Source organism: Coregonus lavaretus (genome assembly GCF_964263955.1).
Source record: "Coregonus lavaretus genome assembly, chromosome: 18".
In the NCBI taxonomy this organism is placed as follows: Eukaryota; Metazoa; Chordata; class Actinopteri; order Salmoniformes; family Salmonidae; genus Coregonus; species Coregonus lavaretus.
Window position 1 is genome coordinate 43877818 of NC_140005.1, and position 24351 is coordinate 43902168.

Below are 24351 nucleotides of genomic sequence, written 5' to 3' on the forward strand. Positions count from 1 at the left end.
ATGCCAAGCGTTGGCTGGAGTGGTGTAAAGCTCGCCACCATTGGACTCTGGAGCAGTGGAAACGCATTCTTTGGAGTGATGTATCATGCACGGACGAATCTGGGTTTGGCGGATGCCAGGAGAACGCTACCTGCACCCAATGCATAGTGCCAACTGTTAAGTTTGGTGGAGGTTGAATAATGGTCTGGGTCTGTTTTTCATGGTTCGGGCTAGGCCCCTTAGTTCCAATGAAGGGAAATCGTAACGCTACAGCATACAATTACATTCTAGACTATTCTGTGCTTCCAACTTTGTGGCAACATTTTGGGGAAGGCCCTTTCCTGTTTCAGTGTGACAATGCCACCGTGCACAAATCGAGGTCCATACATAAATTGTTTGTCGAGATCGGTGTGGAGGAAAATGACTGGCCTGCACAGAGCCCTGACCTCAATCCCATCAAACACCTTTGGGATGAATTGGAATGCCGACTGCGAGCCAGGCATAATCGCCCAACATCAGTGCCCGACCTCACTAATGCTCTTGTGGCTGAATGGAAGCAAGTCCCTGCAGCAATGTTCCAACATCTAGTGGAAAGCCTTCCCAGAAGAATGGAGGCTGTTATAGCAGCAAAGGGGGGACCAAGTCCATATTAATGCCCATGATTTTGGAATGAGATGTTCGACGAGCAGGTGTCCACATATTTTGGTCATGTTTCATCTTTCTCTCTTGAGTGTGGGCAGGTGAATTGTTGGATGCCTTTTTGTTTAAATTACTGTCTTAAACAGTTTTGTTTTTTTGTTTTGTTTGTTTGTTTCTTTTTGGGATTTATCGACCGATGGCCTGTAAGGTCCGGAAAGATATATCCATATTTTGTTTGTTATGTTTTGACAACTCTTTTTGTCTAAATATTCAGCCCAACTAAGAAACCTCAATTGCTGGATCCAGCAAATATCTATTTGAAGATCAACCATCCATCAATTATTGAGTAAGAAGTATCATCACTGTATAATGCTGAATAGTCTTGTTGATAAATTTCTAAGTTAAACAAATTACTTTAAACATTAACACTACAATTAAAATGGCTGCTGTAGTTGTGGCTATTTCCAGCGATGCAAAAACTGATGTCAAGGAAAATGAGACCTGGAGCAAGGTTGTGGGATGAAATGCCCCAAAGGAGACTCCCGAGTGGCGCAGTGGTCTAAGGCACTGCATCGCAGTGCTAGCTGTGCCACTAGAGATCCTGGTTCGAATCCAGGCGTTGTCGTAGCCGGCCACGACCGGAAGACCCATGGGGCGGCGCACAATTGGCCCAGGGTAGGGGAGGGAATGGCCGGCAGGGATGTAGCTCAGTTGATAGAACATGGCGTTTGCAACGCCAGGGTTGTGGGTTCGATTCCCACGGGGGGCCAGTATGAAAAATAAAAAAATAATGTATGCACTCACTAACTGTAAGTCGCTCTGGATAAGAGTGTCTGCTAAAATGTAATGTAAAATGAGACTGTTTTACCTATTTTTATCATGGAGAGAGAAATCCTGACAAAGGAGGAGAACAATGACCTCTCATTCCAAGAAAAATAAGAAGAAGAATACGAGGAAAAATGCTAAAAATGAAGCTGGGAAAGTGTCTACTGAGACCAGTGACAATCATAACCTAATAAAAAACTCTGAGGATAATAAGGGACCCCGAAGGCAGTGCAACTCTCTGCGGAATACTAAAGAAGGCAGGCAAAAATCAATGCTGGGCTTCATTCAAACAATCCGGAATCAACAAACACCCAAGCGGCCCAGAGTATCAAGCTCCCCATCAGAGTCTGGAGTTACAGTAGGTCACCTGCAGAAACAAAGCCTGATATGGAGGATGTCATTCTGGGAGAAGTGGAGAAAGGTCCCCCTAATTAGCCATCCAGACTGAAATCATTGATGAATGGTGGAACATGAATGATTGAAATAATCTATATTTGAGTAGCCTATATTACCTGGTTCAAAGAAGGACATTCTGTGTATGTGAGCATAATCTCTGTCACTAACATGGTTTTTCAAGAGAATGAGCAATCTGCAGATAATCTAATTTTAATGCAAACTCTTGATACATGTCCCAAACAAAACCCGCTTTCAAGACAGAAACTCAGTTCCCTTAACCCAGCTATTAGAAAACATTGTACCATGAAACGTTTTCAAACCGTTAATCAGGCTAAAATGCTCTGGGACCCTCGTTCTAAGCCTAGAGGAATATTAGGAGGTCATCTGAATATTCCTAGCATTATTTCTAAGAGGGAACAGGTAGAACATTTATTGAATGACTCTAATCTTGATTTTTTTCTGTTTCTCTGAGACCTGGCTGAAGAAATCTCCTATTTCTGCCTTTAATGTCCCTGGATATTCCATATTCAGGAGGGAGAGGGCAGAGGGGGTGGATTGCTTATGTACCTGAAATAACTTTAAATGCAATCATGTCATATGGAAACATGCCAATGACCTTGAATGTATGGGGCTGAATGTCTTCCTCTCCCCTCATATGTCTCTCACTATTATTGGATTATATCGACCACCAACATCTGATATCTCATTTTATGACCATCTAAATGCCATGCTTAAAGAATGTGATCAAAAGAAAGAGATAATCTTCATGGGCGATTTCAATATAAACTGGGAAAACAAAACTTGCAGGAAGAAACTCAAAGAGATCACAGACTATTTCAACCTGACTCAAATAATACAAGGACCAACCAGAGTAACACAGACATCCCAGACTCAAATTGATCTGGTGTTTACTAACAGACCTGATCGAATAACTAAGTCCATTAACTTACTAACTGGCATATCTGACCACAATGTTACATTGGTGGTTAGAAAGCTCACTAAAAATAGATTTAAGAACCATATTAATGTACGATAAAAAACTATGATGCAGCTATAAGTCAAATTGACTGCTGATCTGTTAAGAAATGAAGACCCAGAGTCTGGATACAGAACATTTCTGTCAGCTATTGACAAAGTGAATATCTCTTTTGCCAGGAAATTTCAATGTAAGCCAAGACGGAAAACCTCTCTACAATGGCTCAACGAGGGCCTCTGGAGGCAGATGAGAGAACGGGATCTTTCCTTGAAAAAAGCACTGGTCTGGTCAGAATGATGACAGACATATATTTACATCACTGAGAAATAAGGAATATAAAAAAATCTAAAGCAGAGTTCTTCCTCAGAGTGATCAATGACGCAAAAGGAAATGGCAAAGTGATTTGGGAAAATCTCAACAAAAATATCAGGGAGAGGAGCTGAAAAGTAAAAAAATAAAACACCCTGAATTAAAGGTTAATGGGATTCTAATTCAATACTCCAATTTCATATCCACCACCTTTAATAATTAATGGGTAGGCTTTTTTTATTGACTCTGTCAGGGAACTGGCTCAAAGATTTTCAACCAAGACCACAGTTCTCACTCCCATGGAAAATAATAAACCAATATCCAGAATTCCTGAAATCTCAGCATCAGCAGTGGACAGTATTATTAGCTTCTTCAGGAGCGCTAGAACAAAATATGTATTTGGTCTAGACATTGTATTCCTGAAGAGACTCAAATATTCACTGATTGCCCCTATCGTATATCTAGTTAATCTGTCCATCAAATATGGGATCTTCCCCAATCCTTGGAAGTCTGCTGCAGTGATACCTGTATTAAAATCTAGTGACCCAACTCTGGTGGAAAATTACTGACCTATAAGTATTCTTCCAGTGCTATCAAAAGTAGCTGAAAGATGGGTGGCTGATCATCTGACTGATCACCTCAATCAGGGCAACTCCATACATCAAATGCAATTTGGATTCAGAACTAACCATTCTACCGAAACAGCCAATTGCTAGTTCATTCAATCTAAACTGGACATAGTTGGTGAAGTCGACACAGTCTTTTTGGCCTTTGATACTGTGAATCATGAGGTCCTCCTATCCAAACTATTCTGTGTCCACTGAAGCCATTAGTTGGATGTATTCCTATCTGACAAACAAAAGTCAAAGGGTTTGTTTGGGGGACACTCAGTCAGACTCTCTTTACTATAACAATGGGGTCCCACAAGGGTCAATATTAGGCCCCCTTCTGTTTACCATCTATATAAATGATCTCCCACTTGCTTGCCAACAAGTTAACATGCAGTGGTATGCAGACAATACAGTCTTGTATATACATTAAAAAAATAGACAACAAGTTGTTAACAAGTTAACTGAAGCGATGGTACACGCTTCTAAATGGATGACTGATTCCTGCATTTAAATATATTGACAAGACTGTTTGTATGTACTTCTCTAAGAAATCCATTGATTCTTCCCAACGAACTGTTCTTGTTAATGGGGAGAATCTGAAAGTTGTGTCTAACTTCAGGTATCTCAGCGTCATTTTGGACTTCAACTTGACATTTAACCCTCCCGTTGTCCTAGGGTCAAAATGACCCGCCAATGTGTTAAACCAACTTTATTTAATTGTTATATTTTTTGGATCATTTGTGAGAAGGAGGCAGTGATACTTTCTTTAAAGTCTCACTGCCTCCTCCTCACAAATGGGAAGGAGGCAGTGAGACAAATACTTATTTTCTCAATTTGTCCCCGGAGTACTAGCTACCACCGTTGGATGTTTCGATGTTTGTTTGGTTTGGTCTGTCTGTTGCACCTGTGTCCGTTTGTGTCTAATTATGTGTCCTATAAGTTTTCTGCTTTGTGTTTGTTAGTTTGTGTGTTGTTGTCCGCCTGTCCGTTGATGTCAGAGTTTTGTACTCATTTAGTTAGTGTTTTACGCACTGCTTGCGTAATCGCTCGCCTCCAGTGTTTGAGGCCCGTTTATTTTTGTATTGTATATTTGACTAGTAAAGTCTGTTTGACTGAGCTTCTGTGTCCTGCGCCTGACTCCGACACCGCATCCACATCAGCCCCATTGACAGTAGAGTTTGGAATCTGATTGATTGATTGCTTCTGTGGACAGGTGTCTTTTATACAGGTAACAAGATGAGATTAGGAGCACTCCCTTTAAGAGTGTGCTCCTAATCTCAGCTCATTACCTGTATAAAAGAAACCTGGGAGCCAGAATTCTTTCTGATTGAGAGGGGGTCAAATACTTATTTCCCTCATTAAAATGCAAATCAATTTATAACATTTTTGACATGCTTTTTTCTGTATTTTTTTGTTGTTATTCTGTCTCTCACTGTTCAAATAAACCTACCATTACAATTATAGACTGATCATTTCTTTGTCAGTGGGCAAATGTACAAAATCAGCAGGGGATCAAATACTTTTTTCCCTCACTGTATATAGTATCGCTGACAAAACATATATGGTTCTCCGAGGACGGATGCTACAGCATTCAATGCTTTTTCTTTGGACAAAGCGTCCTTGTATTGGTGGTGTGCTTCTCAACTTCGATGATCAAGCGGCGGTCATCCATTTTACCAACTTCAAGGAGGTATCTACTCTACAGCATCCTTTGCCTCAAAAGATAATAGGCCATCATCTGCAACTGCCTTTCCATTCATCAGTGTCACGACTTCCTCCGAAGCTGCCTCCCCTCCTTGTTCGGGCAGGCTTCGGCGTTCGTCGTCACCGGCCTTCTAGCCACTGCCGCTCCATATCTCATCATTCCATTTGTCTTGTCTTGTCAATTACACACACCTGGTTCATATTCCCCTCATTAGTATGTGTTTAAGTGTTCCCTCTGCCCCACTTGTCCTTGTGGGTGATTGTTCATTGTGAGGATTAGTAGCTCGGTTGAGCTCAGTATTTTGTATTGCCGGGGTATTTTCCCCGTGTGCATGTTTGTTCCACTGGTTTTGCGCACTTGACTGGTTATGCTGGATTACAGAATAAACTCTGTATACTGTGATTTACCCTCCTGCGCCTGACTCCTTCAAATCACGCATCATAGAATCACCCACCTGAAATGGAGTCAGCAGGAGAGGAGCGCATGCCTGGAGTCGTGGCACGGGTCCAGCACCATTCAACAATGCTAGCCAGCTTGGGAGAAGCGATGGATTGGGTTCTCCAGGTCGTCCAATGCCTGGAGAGGAGAGGACCCGATCTGTCGAGACCAACTGGGCAACCGGATCCAGCCCCCCACACCCCAGCACCCAGAGGGATCAATATATCCCGACCACGGGAGTTCGACGGGACAGCTGCTCTCTGCCAGGGATTCCTCCTCCAACTGGAGCTCTACTTCTCCAGCATCAGCCAAGCCCCATCTGAGTGGGAGAAGGTGTCCGCCCTCGTCTCCTGCCTCTCGGGGAAAGCCCTGGAGTGGGCCAATGCGGTCTGGAACGAAGGAGGAGCCGCATTGGGCAACTACAGGGAGTTCGCTCACCACTTTCGGCTGTCTTCGATCACCCGCCCGAAGGTCGAGAGGCGGGCGAGCGGCTGGTCCACCTGAGGCAGGGGACGAGGACTGCGCAGGACTTCGCCTTGGAGTTTCGGACTCTAGCGGCTGGGTCCAGGTGGAACGAGCGGGCCCTTATCGACCACTTCCGGTGCCATATGCGGGAGGACATCCGAAGGGAGCTAGCCTGCCGGGACACCATGTTGTCCTTTACGCAACTGGTGGACATGGCCATCCATTTGGACAGCCTGCTGGCGGCCAGAGGACGTCCTGGAGGGGGTCTGCCCATTCCAACCCCGGCCGACTCGGATCACGAGCTGATGGAGCTGGGTGCAGCCGCGATCCGAGAGAGTGGAAGACGACAGCGCCAGTGTCACTCTGGTGGCATGAAGGGACATTACACCACACAATGTCATCATTGTTCTTTTGGGTCTGGAGGCGGCAGGCAGGGCACTCTCACATCACCCCAGGTATCGAACACCCACACTTGTTCAGAGCCCTCTGCTGCGCACTGTACCCTACCCATCCACTTTCCTGATCACACTGTAGTTCCCCAGTGTAAGGCGCTAGTAGATTCAGGCGCAGCTGGGAACTTTATGGACAGGGCATTCTCACACAGTCTGGGCATTTCATTGATTCCCCTATCCATTCCACTCCCCATCAGAGCACTTAACAGTCAACCATTAGGGTCCGGGTTTGTTAGGGAAGTTACCGCACCAATCACCATGGTTACCCATAAGACTCATTGCAAGCAAGTCACATTTTTCATCATTGAGTCTCCTGCTTTCCCTGTGGTACTAGTTATCCCTTGGTTAGCACTCCACAACCCCACATTCTCATGGCTGCAGAGGGTTCTCACGGGGTGGTCGCGAGAGTGTCAGGGTAGGTGTCTCGGTGTTTCCGTTGGTACAACCACGGTGGAAAGTCCAGACAGTACCTCCACCGTGCGCATTGCCCCCAAATACCTCGATTTGGCGCACGCGTTTTCCAAAACGCAGGCGACCAAGTTACCACCTCATCGGGCGGGGGATTGCGCGATAAACCTCCGGGTAGACGCTGTGCCTCCCAGGAGTCATGTGTATCCCCTGTCACAGGCTGAAACGGAGACTATGGAAACATACGTCACCGAGTCCCTGTGCCAGGGGTTTATACGTCCTTCCACTTCACCCGCCTCCTCAAGTTTCTTTTTTGTGAAGAAGAAAGACGGCAGTCTGCGCCCTTGCATTGATTATCGATCACTGAACAAGGAGACGATACGATCCTCTCCCCCTCATTCCTTCAGTGATCGAGTCAATGCATGGGGCGCGCTTCTTCACCAAATTAGATCTCCGGAGTGTGTACAACCTGATGCGTGTCCGAGAGGGGGATGAGTGGAAGACAGCATTCAGCACAACCACGGGGCATTATGAATACCTGGTGATGCCCTACGGTTTGATGAATGTCTTGTCCCCCTGAGTGGCGCAGTGGTCTAAGGCACTGCATCGCAGTGCTAGCTGTGCCACTAGAGATCCTGGTTCGAATCCAGGCTCTGTCGCAGCCGGCCGCGACCGGGAGACTCATGGGCAGCGCACAATTGGCCTAGCGTTGTCCAGGATAGGGGAGGGAATGGCCACCAGGGATGTAGCTCAGTTGATAGAGCATGGCATTTGCAACGCCAGGGTTGTGGGTTCAATTCCCATGGGGGACCAGTATGAAAAAAATATATATATATATATATGTATTCAATAACTGTAAGTCGCTCTGGATAAGAGCGTCTGCTAAATGACTAAAATGTAAATGTAAATGTCTTCCAGTCCTTTGTGAACGAGGTGTTTCGCGACATGCTTGGTTGTGGTGTAGTGGTCTACATCGATGACATTCTGGTGTATTCCACTACACGCGCCGAGCATGTGTCCCTGGTTCGCAAAGTGCTGGCCCGACTGTTGGGAAATGACCTTTATGCCAAGACAGAAAAGTGTCTGTTTTTCCAGCAGTCCGTCTCCTTCCTCGGATACCGCATTACCACCTCAGGTGTGGAGATGGAGGGAGATCGCATTTCAGCTGTGCGTAATTGGCCGACTCCAACCACGGTTAAGGAGGTGCAGCGCTTTATTGGCTTCGCCAACTACTATCGGAGGTTTATCCGGGGCTTTGGCAAGGTCGCAGCTCCCATTACATCCCTGTTGAAGGGTGGGCCGTCCCGGCTCCGCTGGTCTGCTGAGGCGGACAGGGCCTTCAGTAACCTGAAGGGTCTGTTCACCACAGCCCCGGTACTGGCCCACCCCAATCCATCACTACCGTTCGTAGTGGAGGTGGATGCGTCCGAGTTAGGGATAGCACTGTCCTATCTCAACACTCGGGCACGCCACCCAAGCTCCGCCCCTGTGCCTTCTTCTCTAAGAAGCTCAGCCCGGTGGAGCAGAACTACGACGTTGGTGATCGGGAGCTGTTGGCTGTTGTCCGAGCCCTGACCATGTGGAGGCATTGGCTCGAATGGGCGAAACACCCTTTCCTCATTTGGACGGACCACCGTAACCTGGAGTACATCCGGGCAGCGAGGAGGCTGAATCCTCGCCAGGCCAGGTGGGGCCTATTCTTCACCCGGTTTGATTTCACACTATCATACATCCCGGGTACGAAGAACGTGAAGGCAGACGCATTGTCACGGCTGTATGACACAGAGGAGAGGCGCAGAGACAACACCCCCATACTCCCGGCCTCCTGCATTGTGGCGCCGGTAGTATGGACGCGGATAAAGAGCAGGCGTTACGCACAGAGCAATCTCCACCTCAGTGTACAGCTGGGCTGCAGTACATGCCTGCTCTTATCCGTGACCGTCTGACCTACTGGGCAAACAAGTCACCCTCCTCTGGTCAGCCAGGTATCAGTCGTACAGTGTGCTGCCTTACCGGAAAGTACTGGTGGCCTACCTTAGCTAAGGACGTGAGGGTGTATGTCTCTTCCTGCTCGGTGCTCGCCCAGAGTAAGGCACCTAGGCACCTCCCAGCGGGTAAGTTACAACCTTTACCAGTTCCACAACGACCATGGTCTCACCTGAGTGTTGATTTCCTTATTGATCTTCCCCTCTCCCAAGGTAACACCACCATCCTGGTCGTTGTGGATCGCTTTTCCAAGGCTTGCCGCCTCCTTCCTCTGCCCGGTCTCCTCACGACTACGGGGTACCAGAGGATATAGTGTCTGACCGTGGTCCCCAGTTCACATCCAAGGTCTGGAAGGCGTTCATGGAACGTCTGGGGGTCTCGGTTAGCCTGACCTCTGGTTTCCACCCCGAGTCTAATGGGCAGGTGGAATGGGTAAATCAGGATGTGGGTAGGTTCCTGCGGTCCTACTGCCAGGACCGGCCGGGGGAGTGGTCAGTGTTCTTGCCATGGACCGAATATGCCCAGAACTCTCTCCGTCACTCCTCCACTAACCTAACGCCATTCCAATGTGTTTTAGGTTACCAACCGGTTCTGGCACCGTGGCACCAGAGCCAGACCGAGGCTCCTGCGGTAGATTATTGTTCATCATTCAATCATTTCGTAGTACCTATATTTCCAAAAACTTAAAATTTAAAAAAATAAAAATAAAGAGATTGAAGCTAAACGTTGCTGTTGCAGTTAGTTTTGAGGAAAATGCTGCTCAGGCCACACCGAGATATGTCTGAGTCATCCCATTCTCATGTGCAATTGGCTACGTTCTTCCTCTTGCCTCCCTCGACTACGTGAATAATGTGACCATTTGGTCCACAAAAGTTTAAACAATGTCAGATCCTGAGGTTGTTGAAGATATGTTGAGGTGACCCTTTATTGAATACAGTGAAATATTACAACTTCAACAGGGTAACCAATGCCTAATAAGTCTATGTAACCAACTAAACTTCTGTTTCACTTGCCAGGTAAATAGGACTGTGATAAGCTTTATACCCACAAGATGGCACCCAAACCTCAGAGGCCTGTTGGAGTTTTCATCCATTGAGGTACACAAACACTGAGGTAGGCCTATGTCCACTGTATAGCATTGGCATACTAGAATACTGTCATTATTTCAATTAAGAAGTACAATTTTACTGGATATTATAAACATGGAGGTTGGAAGGGATGGGCACCAAAAAGATCTTCCAAAATGAACTGCACTGGAAAAATCACAGAACATAGGCCCAGGCCTGATATTGGCCTGATTAAGAAAATTGTTTTGTAATTGTATTATTCAAAAACAACATACTTTTCAGCAACCAATATGCAGTGTTGGGGAGTAGTGAACTATAATAATAATAATATATGCCATTTAGCAGACGCTTTTATCCAAAGTGATTTACAGTCATGCGTGCATAAATTCCAGGTATTGGTGGTCCCGGGAATCGAACCATACAGTGCCTTCAGAAAATATTCACACCCTTTGACTTTTCCACATTTTCTTGTGTTACAAAGTGGGATTAAAATTGATTTAATTGTTTAAAAAAAAAAACTCAATAAAAAAAAGTCTGATCTACACAAAATATTATAACATAAATTATAACATTCTTTTTTTATTAATGGAAAATAAACACTAATAAAACTTCATTAGATAAGTATTTAACCCCCTGAGTCAATACATGACATTGGCAGCGATTACAGCTGCAAATCTCTTGGGGTATTTATTGCCTTACCTCCATAACTTTCTACATTGGCACACACTTAATATAGATTTTCTATTGTGTTATTGACTGTACGTTTTGTTTATCCCATATCTATCTGTGTTGCTGTTGTTTTTAATCGCACTGCTTTGCTTTATCTTGGCCAGGTCGCAGTTGTAAATGAGAACTTGTTCTCAACTGGCTTATCTGGTTAAATAAAGGTGAAAAAAATAAAAATATAAAAATGTCTCTATAAGCTTGGCACATCTATCCACTGGGATTTCTGCCCATTCTTCAAGGCAAAACTGCTCCAGCTCCTTCAAATTGGATCTGTTCCGCTGCTGTACAGCAATCTTTAAGTCATACCACAGATTCTCAATTGGATTGAGGTCTGGACTTTGACTAGACCATTCCAAGACATTTAAATGTTTCCCCTTAAACCACTCGAGTTTTGCTTTAGCAGTAAGCTTAGGGTCATTGTCCTGCTGGAAGGTGAACCTCCGTCCCAGTCTCAAATCTCTGGAAGACTGAAACAGGTTTCCCTCAAGAATTTCCCTGTATTTAGCGCCATCCATCATTCCTTCAATTCTGACCAGTTTCCCAGTCCCTGCCGATGAAAAACATCCCCACTGCATGATGCTGCCACCACCATGCTTCGCTGTGGGGATGGTGTTCTCAGGGTGATGAGAGGTGTTGGGTTTGCGCCAGACATAGCGTTTCCCTTGATGGCCAAAAGCTCAATTTTAGTCTCATCTGACCAGAGTACCTTCTTCCATATGTTTGGGGAGTCTCCCACATGCCTTTTGGCGAACACCAAATGTGTTTGCTTATTTTTTTCTTTAAGCAATGGCCTTTTTTCTGGCCACTCTTACGTAAAGCCCAGCTCTGTGGAGTGTACGGCTTAAAGTGGTCCTATGGGCAGATACTCCAATCTCCGCTGTGGAGCTTTGCAGCTCCTTGGTCTCTTTGTTGCCTCTTTGACTAATGCCCTCCTTGCCTGGTCCGTGAGTTTTGGTGGGCGGCCCTCTTTTGGCAGGTTTGCCATATTCTTTCCATTTTTTAATAATGGATTTAATGGTGCTCCGTGGGATGTTCAAAGTTTCTGATATTTTTTTATAACCCAACCCTGATCGGTACTTCTCCACAACTTTGTCCCTGACCTGTTTGGAGAGCTCCTTGGTCTTCATGGTGCCGCTTGCTTGGTGGTGCCCCTTGCTTAGTGGTGTTGCAGACTCTGGGCCCTTTCAGATCAGCTGTATATATACTGAGATCACGTGACACTTAGATTGCACACATGTGGACTTTATTTAACTAATTATATGACTTCTGAAGGTAATTGGTTGCACCAGATCCTATTTAGGGGCTTCATAGCAAAGGGGGTGAATTTTTTTAAACAAGTTATTTTTTTCATTTCACTTCACCAATTTGGACTATTTTGTGTATGCCCATTACATGAAATCCAAATAAAAATCAATTTAAATAGCAGGTTGTAATGCAACAAAATAGGAAAAATGCCAAGGAGGATGGATTATTTTGCAAGGCACTGAGTCTGTGTCTTTCTGGGTAAGTCTCTAAGAGCTTTGCACACCTAGATTGTACAATATTTGACTATTATTCTTTTAAAAATTCTTCAAGCATTGTCAAGTTGGTTGTTCATCAGCTAGACAGCCATTTTCAAGTCTTGCCATAGATTATCAAGCCAATTTAAGTCAAAACTGTAACTAGGCCACTCAGGAACATTCACTGTCTTCTTGGTAAGCAACTCCAGTGTATATTTGGCCTTATGTTTTAGGTTATTGTCCTGCTGAAAGGTGAATTCATCATCTCCCAGTGTCTGGTGGAAAGCAGACTGAACCAGGTTTTTCTCTAGGATTTTGCCTGTGCTTAGCTCTATTACGTTGATTTTTATCCTAAAAACCTCCCTAGTCCTTGCCGATAACAAGCATTCCCCTAACATGATGCAGCCACCACCATGTTAGAAAATATGAAGAATGGTATTTAGTGATGTGTTGGGTAGGATTTGCCCCAAACGTAACGCTTTGTATTCAGGACAAAAAGTTAATTTCTTTGCCACATTTATTTTACAGTATTACTTTAGTGCTTTATTGCAAACAGGATGCATGTTTTTGAATATTTTTATTCTGTACAGGCTTCCTTCTTTTCACACTGTAATTTATGTTAGTATTGTGGAGTAACTACAATGTTGTGATCCATCCTATTACAGCCATTAAACTCTGTAACTGTTTTAAAATCACCACTGGCCTAATGGTGAAATCCCTGAGCGGTGTCCTTCCTCTCTGGCAGATGAGTTAGGAAGGGCACATGTATCTTTGTAGTGACTGGGTGTATTGATACACCATCCAAAGTATAATTAATAACTTCACCATGCTCAAATAAATATTCAATGCCTGCTTTTTTTATCCATCTACCAATAGGTGCCCTTCTTTGCCAGTCATTGGAAAACCTCCTTGGTCTTTGTGATTGAATCTGGGTTTGAAATTCACTGCTTGACTGAGGGACCTTACAGATAATATTATGTGTGGGGTACAGAGATGAGGTAGTCATTCAAAAATCATGTTCAACACTATTATTGCACATAGAGTGAATCCATGCATCTTTTTACGAGACTTGTCAAGCAAATGTTTACTCCTGAACTTATTTAGGCTTGCCATAACAAAAGGGTTGAATACTTATTGACTCAAAGCATTTCAGCTTTCATTTTTAATTAATTTGTAAAAAATTAACAGTATTCAACTTTGACATTATGGGGTATTGTGTGTAGGCCAGTGACACAAAATCTCAGGCTGTAACACAGCAACATGTGGAAAAGGTCAAGGGGTTTAAATACAGTATTTTCTTGAAGGCACTGTACAGGTAGTTCAAATGGTAATTTAACTACATTTTGGAGTAGCTTGGTGGTAGTTCAACTAAATTCAAATCTAGGTAGTGTTTTCAGTAGTTAAATATGTTGTTTGCCCTCTAGTTGTGTAGCTAGCTATTGGAACAACACACTCCTTTTTTTTGTGCAAAAATACTATAAAATACGGGTGAAGTAGGCAATCATTTCCTTTCTTTTTCGGCATCAGGATAATTCTCACTTGAAACATAGATTTGGTGTTTAATAGGCTAAATTACACATTCTGTTAACATATGACCCGATCTGCTCTTGCAATTTGTAGTCTATGACATTTCAGATTTACATATGATAATTTTTCACTAAGTAGTTTGGATGTAGTGAACTACTTTTTCAAAGTAACTTTAGTTAAATAAACGTAATTTTTTGTTGGGGTAGCTTTAGTATAGCTTAACATCTTTCGGTGTGAAGTAATTGGTAGCTTGGTAAACTATCTTTTTAGAGTAGCTTCCCCAACACTGCCAATACATAATTGTTCTGCAACCTGCAACAATTACCTTGATATATAAACCAGAACAAATGCATTCCATGATCCTATAAGTATTCAATTCAAATGAATCTGGTCAGTTTATATATACAGTGCATTCGGAAAGTATTCAGACACTTTCCCCCCTCATTAATATACACACAATAGCCCATAATGACAACATTTATAAAAAATTAAAAACAGAAATACCTTATTAACATAAATATTCAGACCCTTTGCTATGAGACTCGAAATTGAGCTCAGGTAAATCCTGTTTCCATTGATCATCCTTGAGATGTTTCTACAACTTGATTGGAATCTCCCTTTGTAAATTCAAATGATTGGACATGATTTGGAAAGCCACACACCTGTCTATATAAGGTCCCACAGTTGACAGTGCATGTCAGATCAGAAACCAAGCCATGAGGTCGAAAGAATTGTCCTTAGAGCTCCGAGACAGGATTGTGTTGAGGCACAGATCTGGGGAAGGGTACCAAAAACATGTCTGCAGCATTGAAGGTCCCCAAGAACACAGTGGCCTCCATCATTCTTAAATGGAAGAAGTTTGGAACCACCAAGACTCTTCCTAGAGCTGCCCGCCCGGTCAAACTGAGCAATCGGGGGAGAAGTGCCTTGGTCAGGGAGGTGACCAAGAACCCGATGGTCACTCTGACAGAGCTCCAGAGTTCCTCTGTGGAGATGAGAGAACCTTCCAGAAGGACAACCATCGCTGCAGCACTCCACCAATCAGGCCTTTATGGTAGAGTGGCCAGACGGAAGCCACTCCTCAGTAAAAGGCACATGACAGCCCGCTGGGCGTTTGCCAAAAGGCACCTAAAGGACTCTCAGACCATGAGAAACAAGATTCTCTGATCTGATGAAACCAAGGTTGAACTCTTTCGCCTGAATGCCAAGCGTCACGTCTGGAGGAAACCTGGCACCATCCCTACGGTGAAGCATGGTGGTGGCAGCATCAGGCTGTGGGGATGATTTTCAGCGGCAGGGACTGGGAGACTAGTCAGGATCGAGGGAAAGATGAACGGAGCAAAGTATAAAGAGAATCTTGATGATAACCTGCTCCAGAGCGCTCAGGACCTCAGACTGGGGTGAAGGTTCACCTTCCAACAGGACAACGACCCTAAGCACACCGCCAAGACAACACAGGAGTGGCTTCGGGACAAGTCTCTGAATGTCCTTGAGTGGCCCAGCCAGAGCCCGGACAAACCCGATCAAACATCTCTGGAGAGACCTGAAAATAGCTGTGCAGCGACGCTCCCCATCCAACCTGACAGAGCTTGAGAGGATCTGCAGAGAAGATTGGGAGAAACTCCCCAAATACAGGTGTGCCAAGCATGTAGCGTCATACCCAAGAAGACTCCAGGCAGTAATCGCTGCCAAATGTGCTTCAACCAAGTACTGAGTAAAGGGTCTGAATACTTATGTAAATGTGATATTTCCGTTTTTTTTTTTTTGGGGGGGCAAACATTTCTAAAAACCTGTTTTTGCTTTGTCGTTATGGGGTATTGTGTGTAGATTGATATTAAATAAATAAATATCAATTTTAGGATAAGGCTGTAACGTAACAAAATGTGGAAAAAGTCAAGGGGTCTGAATACTTTCCGAATGCACTGTAGTTCTCATGCTATAATACCTCAATGCAGAGGTCAACTGTAATTGTTGTTCTTTCAATCCAATTTGCGATGGCTTGAGCTTTTGACTGATTCAACAGAACTGTCCACTTCCCAACTACTATCTTTGTGCTCTGTTTCAACACTTGAGCTAATTACCATTGGACAGCATCTAGAATCTAAGCAGCAGTCTGTGGATTATGAGTCCTTGTCACAACCCCCCTTCTTTAATAAGCTTCCTTTCAGATGACAACCCTCTCAAGAAGCTGAAGTTCTCTCATTCATTGTTATCCCACTGTGGTCGGACGTCTATCCCTTACTTCTCCTTCCACTTCTAGTCAATATTGAGCACACTCAGCTGAAGGCAACAGTGCATTGTGTGACAGAAAAGGACACTGCTGTAAACAATGGCCCAAGAATGCCTTTGAGGTCCTACTGATGTTTCTGTACCAGTGGTGTGCCTTGCCAGTCAGCCTTCCCTAAATAGGCCCAATTTAGGATATATTCTTCCCATTCATTATTTTATTTTGGTTCTAATGTAACACCTGTGCACATATAAGATGAATGAATGGATGTATTAGACAATAAAAAATACATCAAAACATCAAAGAACTGTCAATGCTAAAAAAAAAAAATCAAGGTTTTACACATAAAACATTAGACATAATATAGGCCTATTTAAGATACCAATTGTATCAAATTTAAATACCAAATTGTATTTCAGGAGATTGATTACATCATGCATTACAGAAGCATTTAATTTCCTTATTTTGCGCACTGATACTGTAACTCGAAACATTGTATCAGCTGCTGCATTGCTATAACATGATACAATGTATCACAGTTCATGTTACAATCATTGAAACAATGTATCAAATATCTATTTTGCTTTGAATTGAACCAGACCAGACGGTAGGGTGGTTGAGGCCCTCTGCTGTATGGAACGCACACGTCAGAGCTAAATGTACAATAAAGAACTTCAGGAATAGGGAGGTACACTGGTTTTCTTTCATAGAATCTGTCTCTTCATCCTGTATTTGTAATGTAAACACTGCCAAATGATCAACTCCGACAAAGGTATCTATTGCCACGTAATAGGCTTTTATGGACCTGCTTTTTGCAAATGTAGGTGAAAGTATTGTACAGATAAGTGAAAGGGACAAATTGAGGCAACTCCCGCCCAAGTTTCATATTCACATATAACTTCACTCTTGTCTTGATTTTGTCCACTTTGCTATGGATACCTTTTTTTCCCCTTTCTAAAACATGCTAATCCCTCTCAATCGTCTCGGTTGCTGGTAGGCTATGTGATCTGTCCCTAACCCCATTATCTATTTTTGTGCTTCCTTGTGCTGCCAAGCCCCTGACGTAATGCTTCGTGTTAATTATTAGCATGTGGAAAGCAATGCCGAGACTCTCCTCTGGTAAAACAAGAGTAGGCTAACTGTAGGAAGAAAAGTTAGTCAAGATGGCAAAACACACAGATGCAGTGTGAAGGGGCACCGCTCCCCACAATTGTAAACTTTGTTGCGCCCGGTCCTGCGACCAACACCACGGATGCAGTTGTGCCTAGAAGTGAGTAACGTTTTAACCATTTTATTTGCCACTTTTTACCAAGCTTCTGGAATATTTTTGTCGACTCTTTTGTCCGAACTGCTCTCTCTGAGTTGTCTGTCCAGTAGGCTACACCCGTAATAGAGAAAATATGCTAAATTAAAAAACGGTGATGCAGTAGGCTAACTGTTTTTATTTGGATAATAAAAATGTATCCAGCTGGACGTTTAATTTGGAGACGTTGATATTTACGCGTAAAAATAAGAGCGGGGAAATGGTTAACGCGCGGGTCTGGCACTCTGGAGTTTATGGAAACTAGACTGAATATGTATTGAATTACAGTGTAGCATAGCTATGCATTGGCCACATTTTGGGAATGTTCTAGACTGCGCATTTGAGACTCGTCAATTATTTAATGTAGATCCCTCTTCATTTTCCTCGAGCCGAATCGCATCACCTCCACATTTTACAAAATATCTATCCTATCTTCGGGGCTATGATTGCCCTACAAGCAAAGTGACAGTTTTGGAGACCCGCTAGTGCTGACATGGACATATTTTAAGGTAATATTTTGAATAAGAATGCGGTCTTTTCATTCAGGGTTCTTTCAGTGTCGCGTAGTTGGCAGTCTACCGATTATACAGTCTACAGGCTATTTTCGAAGCAATGTATGCTGGAAATGAGTAACTTATGCTTCATCATATAGCTTACAGCAGAGACCCTTTGAACATAGCTGTCTGTAACATTATAACGTGAGGGACCGGCGCTTTTCTCTTTGGAAATAGCCTACCAGTCGGGATGTTGCCCTAATTACTATTGACAATCCTATTTTTAGGTATGTGTGGATGTGTTTTATTTTTTGTCTCAGTGGTGAATGCCACAAGCCCGCATCTAAATGGAAGAGCAGGGCTACTTTTAAATGAGAAGTATGAGGCATACAGGCTTTGTTTCAGTAGGCAATGTGTGTCACTAATCTCTTGGTTTTCAATGTAAAATGGTTTTTAAATAACCGTCTATTTCAAGTCTGCAGAGAGCAGTGTTGTCTGAAGCAACAGGGGCACTGTCACATTTCCTCTGCATTTGGAGTTCACCATCAGTAAAGACTTTACTAGATGGGTTTTTGGACATAAAGCTGTGTGTGTGTGTGTGTGACCGACCGTGTGTGACCGACTGTGTCTGTGTGTAACAGTGTCTCTCAACCATTTATTTCCTTAATTTCAGATCTAAGGGGGATCCCTGTGGAAAATGCCAACAAGGGTAACGCTGGTGTGACAGCGCAGAGTGCAGGAGGAAAGCCGACTCTCCTGTCTGAATGTTAACACCCCTTGGTGCAGATGCACCTAGGAGAGCACCTTGCCACCGCTCCCCTCAAGCTGAAGCTACACCTGCAATTCTAAAAGCCTGGATGATTCTACGCCACTTGAACTGAGCACAACAGCTCAAACCCCTCATGCTAAAAGTACATATTGCTGTGCCACTATACATCAACAACAGAAACTGGCAAAAAGAAGAGCACATCCAACACAAGCTTTGACCAAAGTTGAACCACTAGAGCACCAAGTTAATTCAATTGACTCGCGACACCAGGGGGGTCACTAACTGGTTTCCCTGTTCTGCCTGGTGCCTGTGCCGTAGACCATGATGTTTCGCGACCAGGTGGGCATCCTGGGCAGCTGGTTTAAGGGGTGGAACGAGTGTGAGCAGACGGTGGCTCTGCTGTCGCTGCTGAAGCGGGTGTCGCAGACCCAGGCCCGTTTCCTGCAGCTGTGTCTGGAGCACAGCCTGGCCGATTGCACCGAGCTCCACGTGTTGGAGGGAGAGGCCAATAACCCAGGTAGGCACACCGACACAAACACCATCTCCATCTTGACTGTCCATTTAAGTTGATAATGACGATGCTCCGTTGAAGTTGGGCGGGGGAGGGTTAGTTCTTCAGGCACTGGTGCCACTTCACACATACACAAACACACATTTGAAGGTATTGCTCATGTCATTCCCTATAACTGCCTTACATCCTTCCACAGACAGCGACGGGTTAACCGTGCCCATTGCCAGTGTCAGTGTAGTGTGGCATGGCAGCGATGAGGTCATAGCATTAGCTGGCCTGGCACCATCTTTGAATAGGACACCAGATCATACACGACTCCAGTGCTCTACTGTGGAGTTAAATCGGTTAGGGGTGGTGGTGGTCTGGTTTGTTGCATCAGGCTGGTATGTGGCCATGGAAACAAACACCATGGCAACCAAACCGGCTCATGAAAAATAGAGTGGAGCTCTGGCTAGTGTGGTGTGATGATGAGATAAAACACCTGCGTCTGTGTGTGTGTACTGATCCGACGTCTACAGCTGTATAGCTAGGACCACAGCTGTATAGCTGGGACCACATCTGTCGGTCGGCACTGCCTTAATACACATTGAGAAACAGTCTGTAATGATGGATATGTTATCATTTTCCCCTACACACACGGCACAACACACACACACACACACACAGCAACATTGGATTCCCATCAGAGTTTATAGTGGGCAGTGGCTGTCTCTCTCTCAGCCTCCCTGGGCCTCTCTCTGCACTGTGTTCTCCCAGTTATACAATGAGTTTTTAATGCAGTACAGCCCCTGTTATTGTTCAATATACATTTGGAAACATTAATGACGGACTGTATAAAGTTCTTAGGTGGGGTCACTCCCAAGCCCTAGTTGGGTGTACACTGTCAGAGATCAAAGGATGCTTTTTTATCCAAAGCGACTTATAGTCGTGCTTACATTTTATGTATGGGTTGCCCAGGGAATCGAACCCACAATCCTGGCATTTCTTTCTGTCTACGCTGATATCAAGTGTATGGTTGTCTGAATCATATTGTCATGTTTATTGTAATATTTTCAGACACAGAGAAGTGTGGATGGCAGGTTAAATAAATACATGTCTCAGGCAGATTTAATAAATTCAACTGTCTTTGATTGATGTCTGTTTTATTGTTTTAAGTTGGAAAAATATGCATCTTTGTGAAATGGATGTACAGTCTTGGTCAAAAGTTTTGAGAATGACACAAATACTAATTTTCACAAAGTCTGCTGCCTCAGTTTTGATGATGGCAATTTGCATATACTCCAGAATGTCACAAAGAGTGATCAGATGAATTGCAATTAATTGCAAAGTCCCTCTTTGCCATGAAAATTAACTTTATCCCCAAAAAACATTTCCACTGCATTTCAGCCCTGCCACAAAAGGACCAGCTGCCATCATGTCAGTGATTCTCTCGTTAACACAGGTGAGAGTGTTGACGAGGACAAGGCTGGAGATCACTCTGTCATGCTGATTGAGTTAGAATAACAGACTGGAAGCTTTAAAAGGAGGGTGTTGCTTGAAATCAATGCTCTTCCTCTGTTAACCATGGTTACCTGCAAGGAAACACGTGCCGTCATCATTGCTTTGCACAAAAAGGGCTTCACAGGCAAGGATATTGCTGCTAGTAAGATTGAACCTAAATCAACCATTTTTCGGATCATCACGAACTTCAAGGAGAGAGGTTCAATTGTTGTGAAGAAGGCGTCAGGGCGCCAAAGAAAGTCCAGCAAGCGCCAGGACCGTCTCCTAAAGTTGATTCAGCTGTGGGATCGGGGCACCACCAGTGCAGAGCTTGCTCAGGAATGGCAGCAGGCAAGTGCGAGTGCATCTGCACGCACAGTGAGGTGAAGACTTATGGAGGATGGCCTGGTGTCAAGAAGGGCAGCAAAGAAGCCACTTCTCTCTAGGAAAAACATCAGGGACAGACTGATATTCTGCAAAAGGTACAGGGATTGGACTGTTGAGGACTGGGGTAAAGTCATTTTCTCTGATGAATCCCCTTTCTGATTGTTTGGGGCATCCGGAAAACACCTTGTCCGGAGAAGACAAGGTAAGCGCTACCATCAGTCCTGTGTCATGCCAACAGTAAAGCATCCTGAGACCATTCATGTGTGGGGTTGCTTCTCAGCCAAGGGAGTGGGCTCACTCACAATTTTGCCTAAGAACACAACCATGAATAAAGAATGGTACCAACACATCCTCCGAGAGCAACTTCTCCCAACCATCCAAGAACAGTTTTTTTTTTTTTTTTTTTTTTTAGCATGATGGAGCACCTTGCCATAAGGCAAAAGTGATAACTAAGTGGCTCGGGGAACAAAACATCGACATTTTGGGTCCATGGCCAGGATACTCCCCAGACCTTAATCCCATTGAGAACTTGTGGTCGATCCTCAAGAGGCGGGTGGACAAACAAAAACCTACACATTCTGACAAACTCCAAGCATTGATTATGCAATAATGGGCTGCCATCAGTCAGGATGTGGCCCAGAAGTTAATTGACAGCATGCCAGGGCGGATTGCAGAGGTCTTGAAAAAGAAGGGTCAACACTGCAAATATTGACTCTGCATAAACTTAATGTAATTGTCAATAAAAGCCTTTGACCCTTATGGAATGCTTGTAATTATACTTCAGTATACCATAGTAACATCTGACAAAAATATCTCATAACACTGAAGCAGCTAACTTTGTGAAGACCAATACCAACTTGTGTCATTCTCAACTTTTGACCACGACTGTATGTGGCCCTCACAGGGTTAATTTGCAGCTGGAAGATCTAAATTGAGTGGAAAGGCGCAACTATTTGGAAAGTACTGTACTAATGAAAGGAATCCACAAACTCGGTCCTCGGGATCCCAAAGGGTGCACATTTTGGTTTTTGCCCTAACACTACACAGCTGATTCAAATTATCAAAGCTTGATGATTAGTTACTTATTTGAATCAGCTGTGTAGTGCTAGGGAAAAAACCTAAATGTGTACCCCTTGGGATCCCGAGGACCGAGTTTGGGAAACCCTGGATTAGAATAAGGTTTAAGGTTAGGGCTAGGGTTAGTAGATAGTTAGTCTGTAGAGCATTTACAGATGATAACACTTTATTTGCATAGTCCAACATTTAATTTCAGTGCGATTTCATCATTGGATTTCTACATAAGATTATTGCTTTTTTTTTAATGCTGTGGCGCTCACTGCTCAGTCCTGTACGTGTTTCTCTATTATTTTCTAGTTCTACTAACCCTGTCTCTTCCCTCCCTCCTTCATGCTCAGAATCTCTATTTTTTTATCTATCTCCCTCTCCGTGTGATAAGCACAGCATACCTATTTTTCAAATTGAAAAAGAGAATGCAACAAATACACATTCCATTATCATGTTATCCTGCACTGTCGTGTTCAGCCTATTGCTATCTAGGCTAATAGCTAATATCAGTGTCTATATGTCCAGGAATATCCTCTTCAAACTTAACAGGTGCTCTGTTGGTCAGGACTAAGAAGCAATGCTATGAGCACCGTAGTCATCTTTTATGGACAAAATGGAGGGCTGTTGTATTTGAGATTCTGTCTGAAGTGTCATCTCACACATTCCCCATTCTAGTACCGCAGGGGATGAGTAGCTGGATTGGTTGAGTGTTGGTAGCGCTGCTCGCTCGTTGATAAGTGGGGGAGACGAGGATGATGATTCAGTGTGGCACAGACATGATGGCATAGCCTCCTCAGGGAGCTGTCAAGTAGCATTAGGAGGACCGTAGTGTCTTTGCTTGTGAGGACCACACTGTCCATATCATGAGGACTTTTCAGGAACTGGTCATGTCTGATCTTATTCTAGCCTGGTTCCAGATCTGTATGTGCGGTCTTGCCAACTCCTATGCTATGATCATTGCGATCCCAACAACATAATGGCAAGACCGCACTAACAGACCTGAGACCAGGCTCATCTCTTAGCACCTTTCCCAATAGATTGGTTCATTGCATGTTGTAGCCTAATAATCATCTGCTGCTGGTCACCTCATTTCAAACGTCATGTAGGGTTGGGCGATTTTATATAAAATTAATTTGAATGTAATGTTTTAGCGCGATTTTCCAAATGCCTGTATCGCAAGAAATAAGGTTTTGATGCGCGTTTGTCTTTTTGGTCTCGTCTCCTTCGCTCCTTCTGTGCTGTGTGCACTGTGCACCTTACCACTCGCACACAGACGCCAAGCCCCTCCCCCTGCCACACAACAACAAAGACAAAATAATCACTTCTTCCTCTGACAACAAGCAGTTTAAACTCACTATTTGCATTTGAGGTTTGGGAAAACGGAATTGGTCATATGGACACCGAAATGCATTGAGACATTATTTTACTGTAATAGTAGAGAACTTAAACCTTTCTAACGATACGTACCTCTAGCAGCATTTTAGCCACAGACTTATGTGCTAGCTGTCTATATTTTATACATTTGCATTGAGCATAAAAATACAGAGAAATAAGCATCTTCTTATCCACGTAGTCCACTTGATTTCAACATCTAAAGAAAGTGAACAGGCGCTGTTGTTCAAACGGACAGGAGGATGTATTCATAACAGTTCAACCTTGTTAGCAAGCAAATAGATCCAAGTTGGCTAGACTTGAAATATAAAGATTAGCTGGCTACTTAATAGCAGGTGGGCTTGTGCTTGAGAGATTGTTTATGAGACCTGTGTTCATTTTCTATAATACCTGCTACAAGAAGTTGGTCATTATTAGTGAATGTGCATGGTTCTGGTTAAATTTGTAACAAAAATTGCATTTTTATAGACAGACATATTGCAAAAAATAAGGTAACTTTTTAGATAAAAATATTTAAATTATCAGTGGGTCTTATGGTTGCGGTGTATTGACCTTTAGTTGTGCCTCAAAGCTTATTTAGAGAAAACGTAAAAAAATATAGATATATACAGCTCTGGAAAAAATTAAGAGACCACTGCAAATCTTTCTTAAATCAGCATCTCTACATGTATGACAGCCATTCCATTCCAGTGTCTGTTGAATTCCAACACAGGCAC

The 24351-nt window shown here is 43.7% G+C and overlaps 1 protein-coding gene across 2 annotated transcripts in view; it reads left to right on the top strand.

The window, feature by feature from the left end:
* The first annotated feature begins 17402 nt into the window (after window positions 1-17402).
* Window positions 17403-24351, top strand: part of LOC311145597 (protein Smaug homolog 1-like) — a 100134-nt gene continuing 93185 nt past the window's right edge. For both annotated transcript variants that reach the window (XM_084181881.1, XM_084181882.1), the window contains exons 1-2: window positions 17403-17505; window positions 18706-19318. In XM_084181881.1, coding sequence (XP_084038007.1) covers window positions 19123-19318 — 196 coding nt within the window. In that variant the 5' untranslated portion in view covers window positions 17403-17505; window positions 18706-19122. The remainder of the gene's footprint in view (window positions 17506-18705; window positions 19319-24351) is intronic.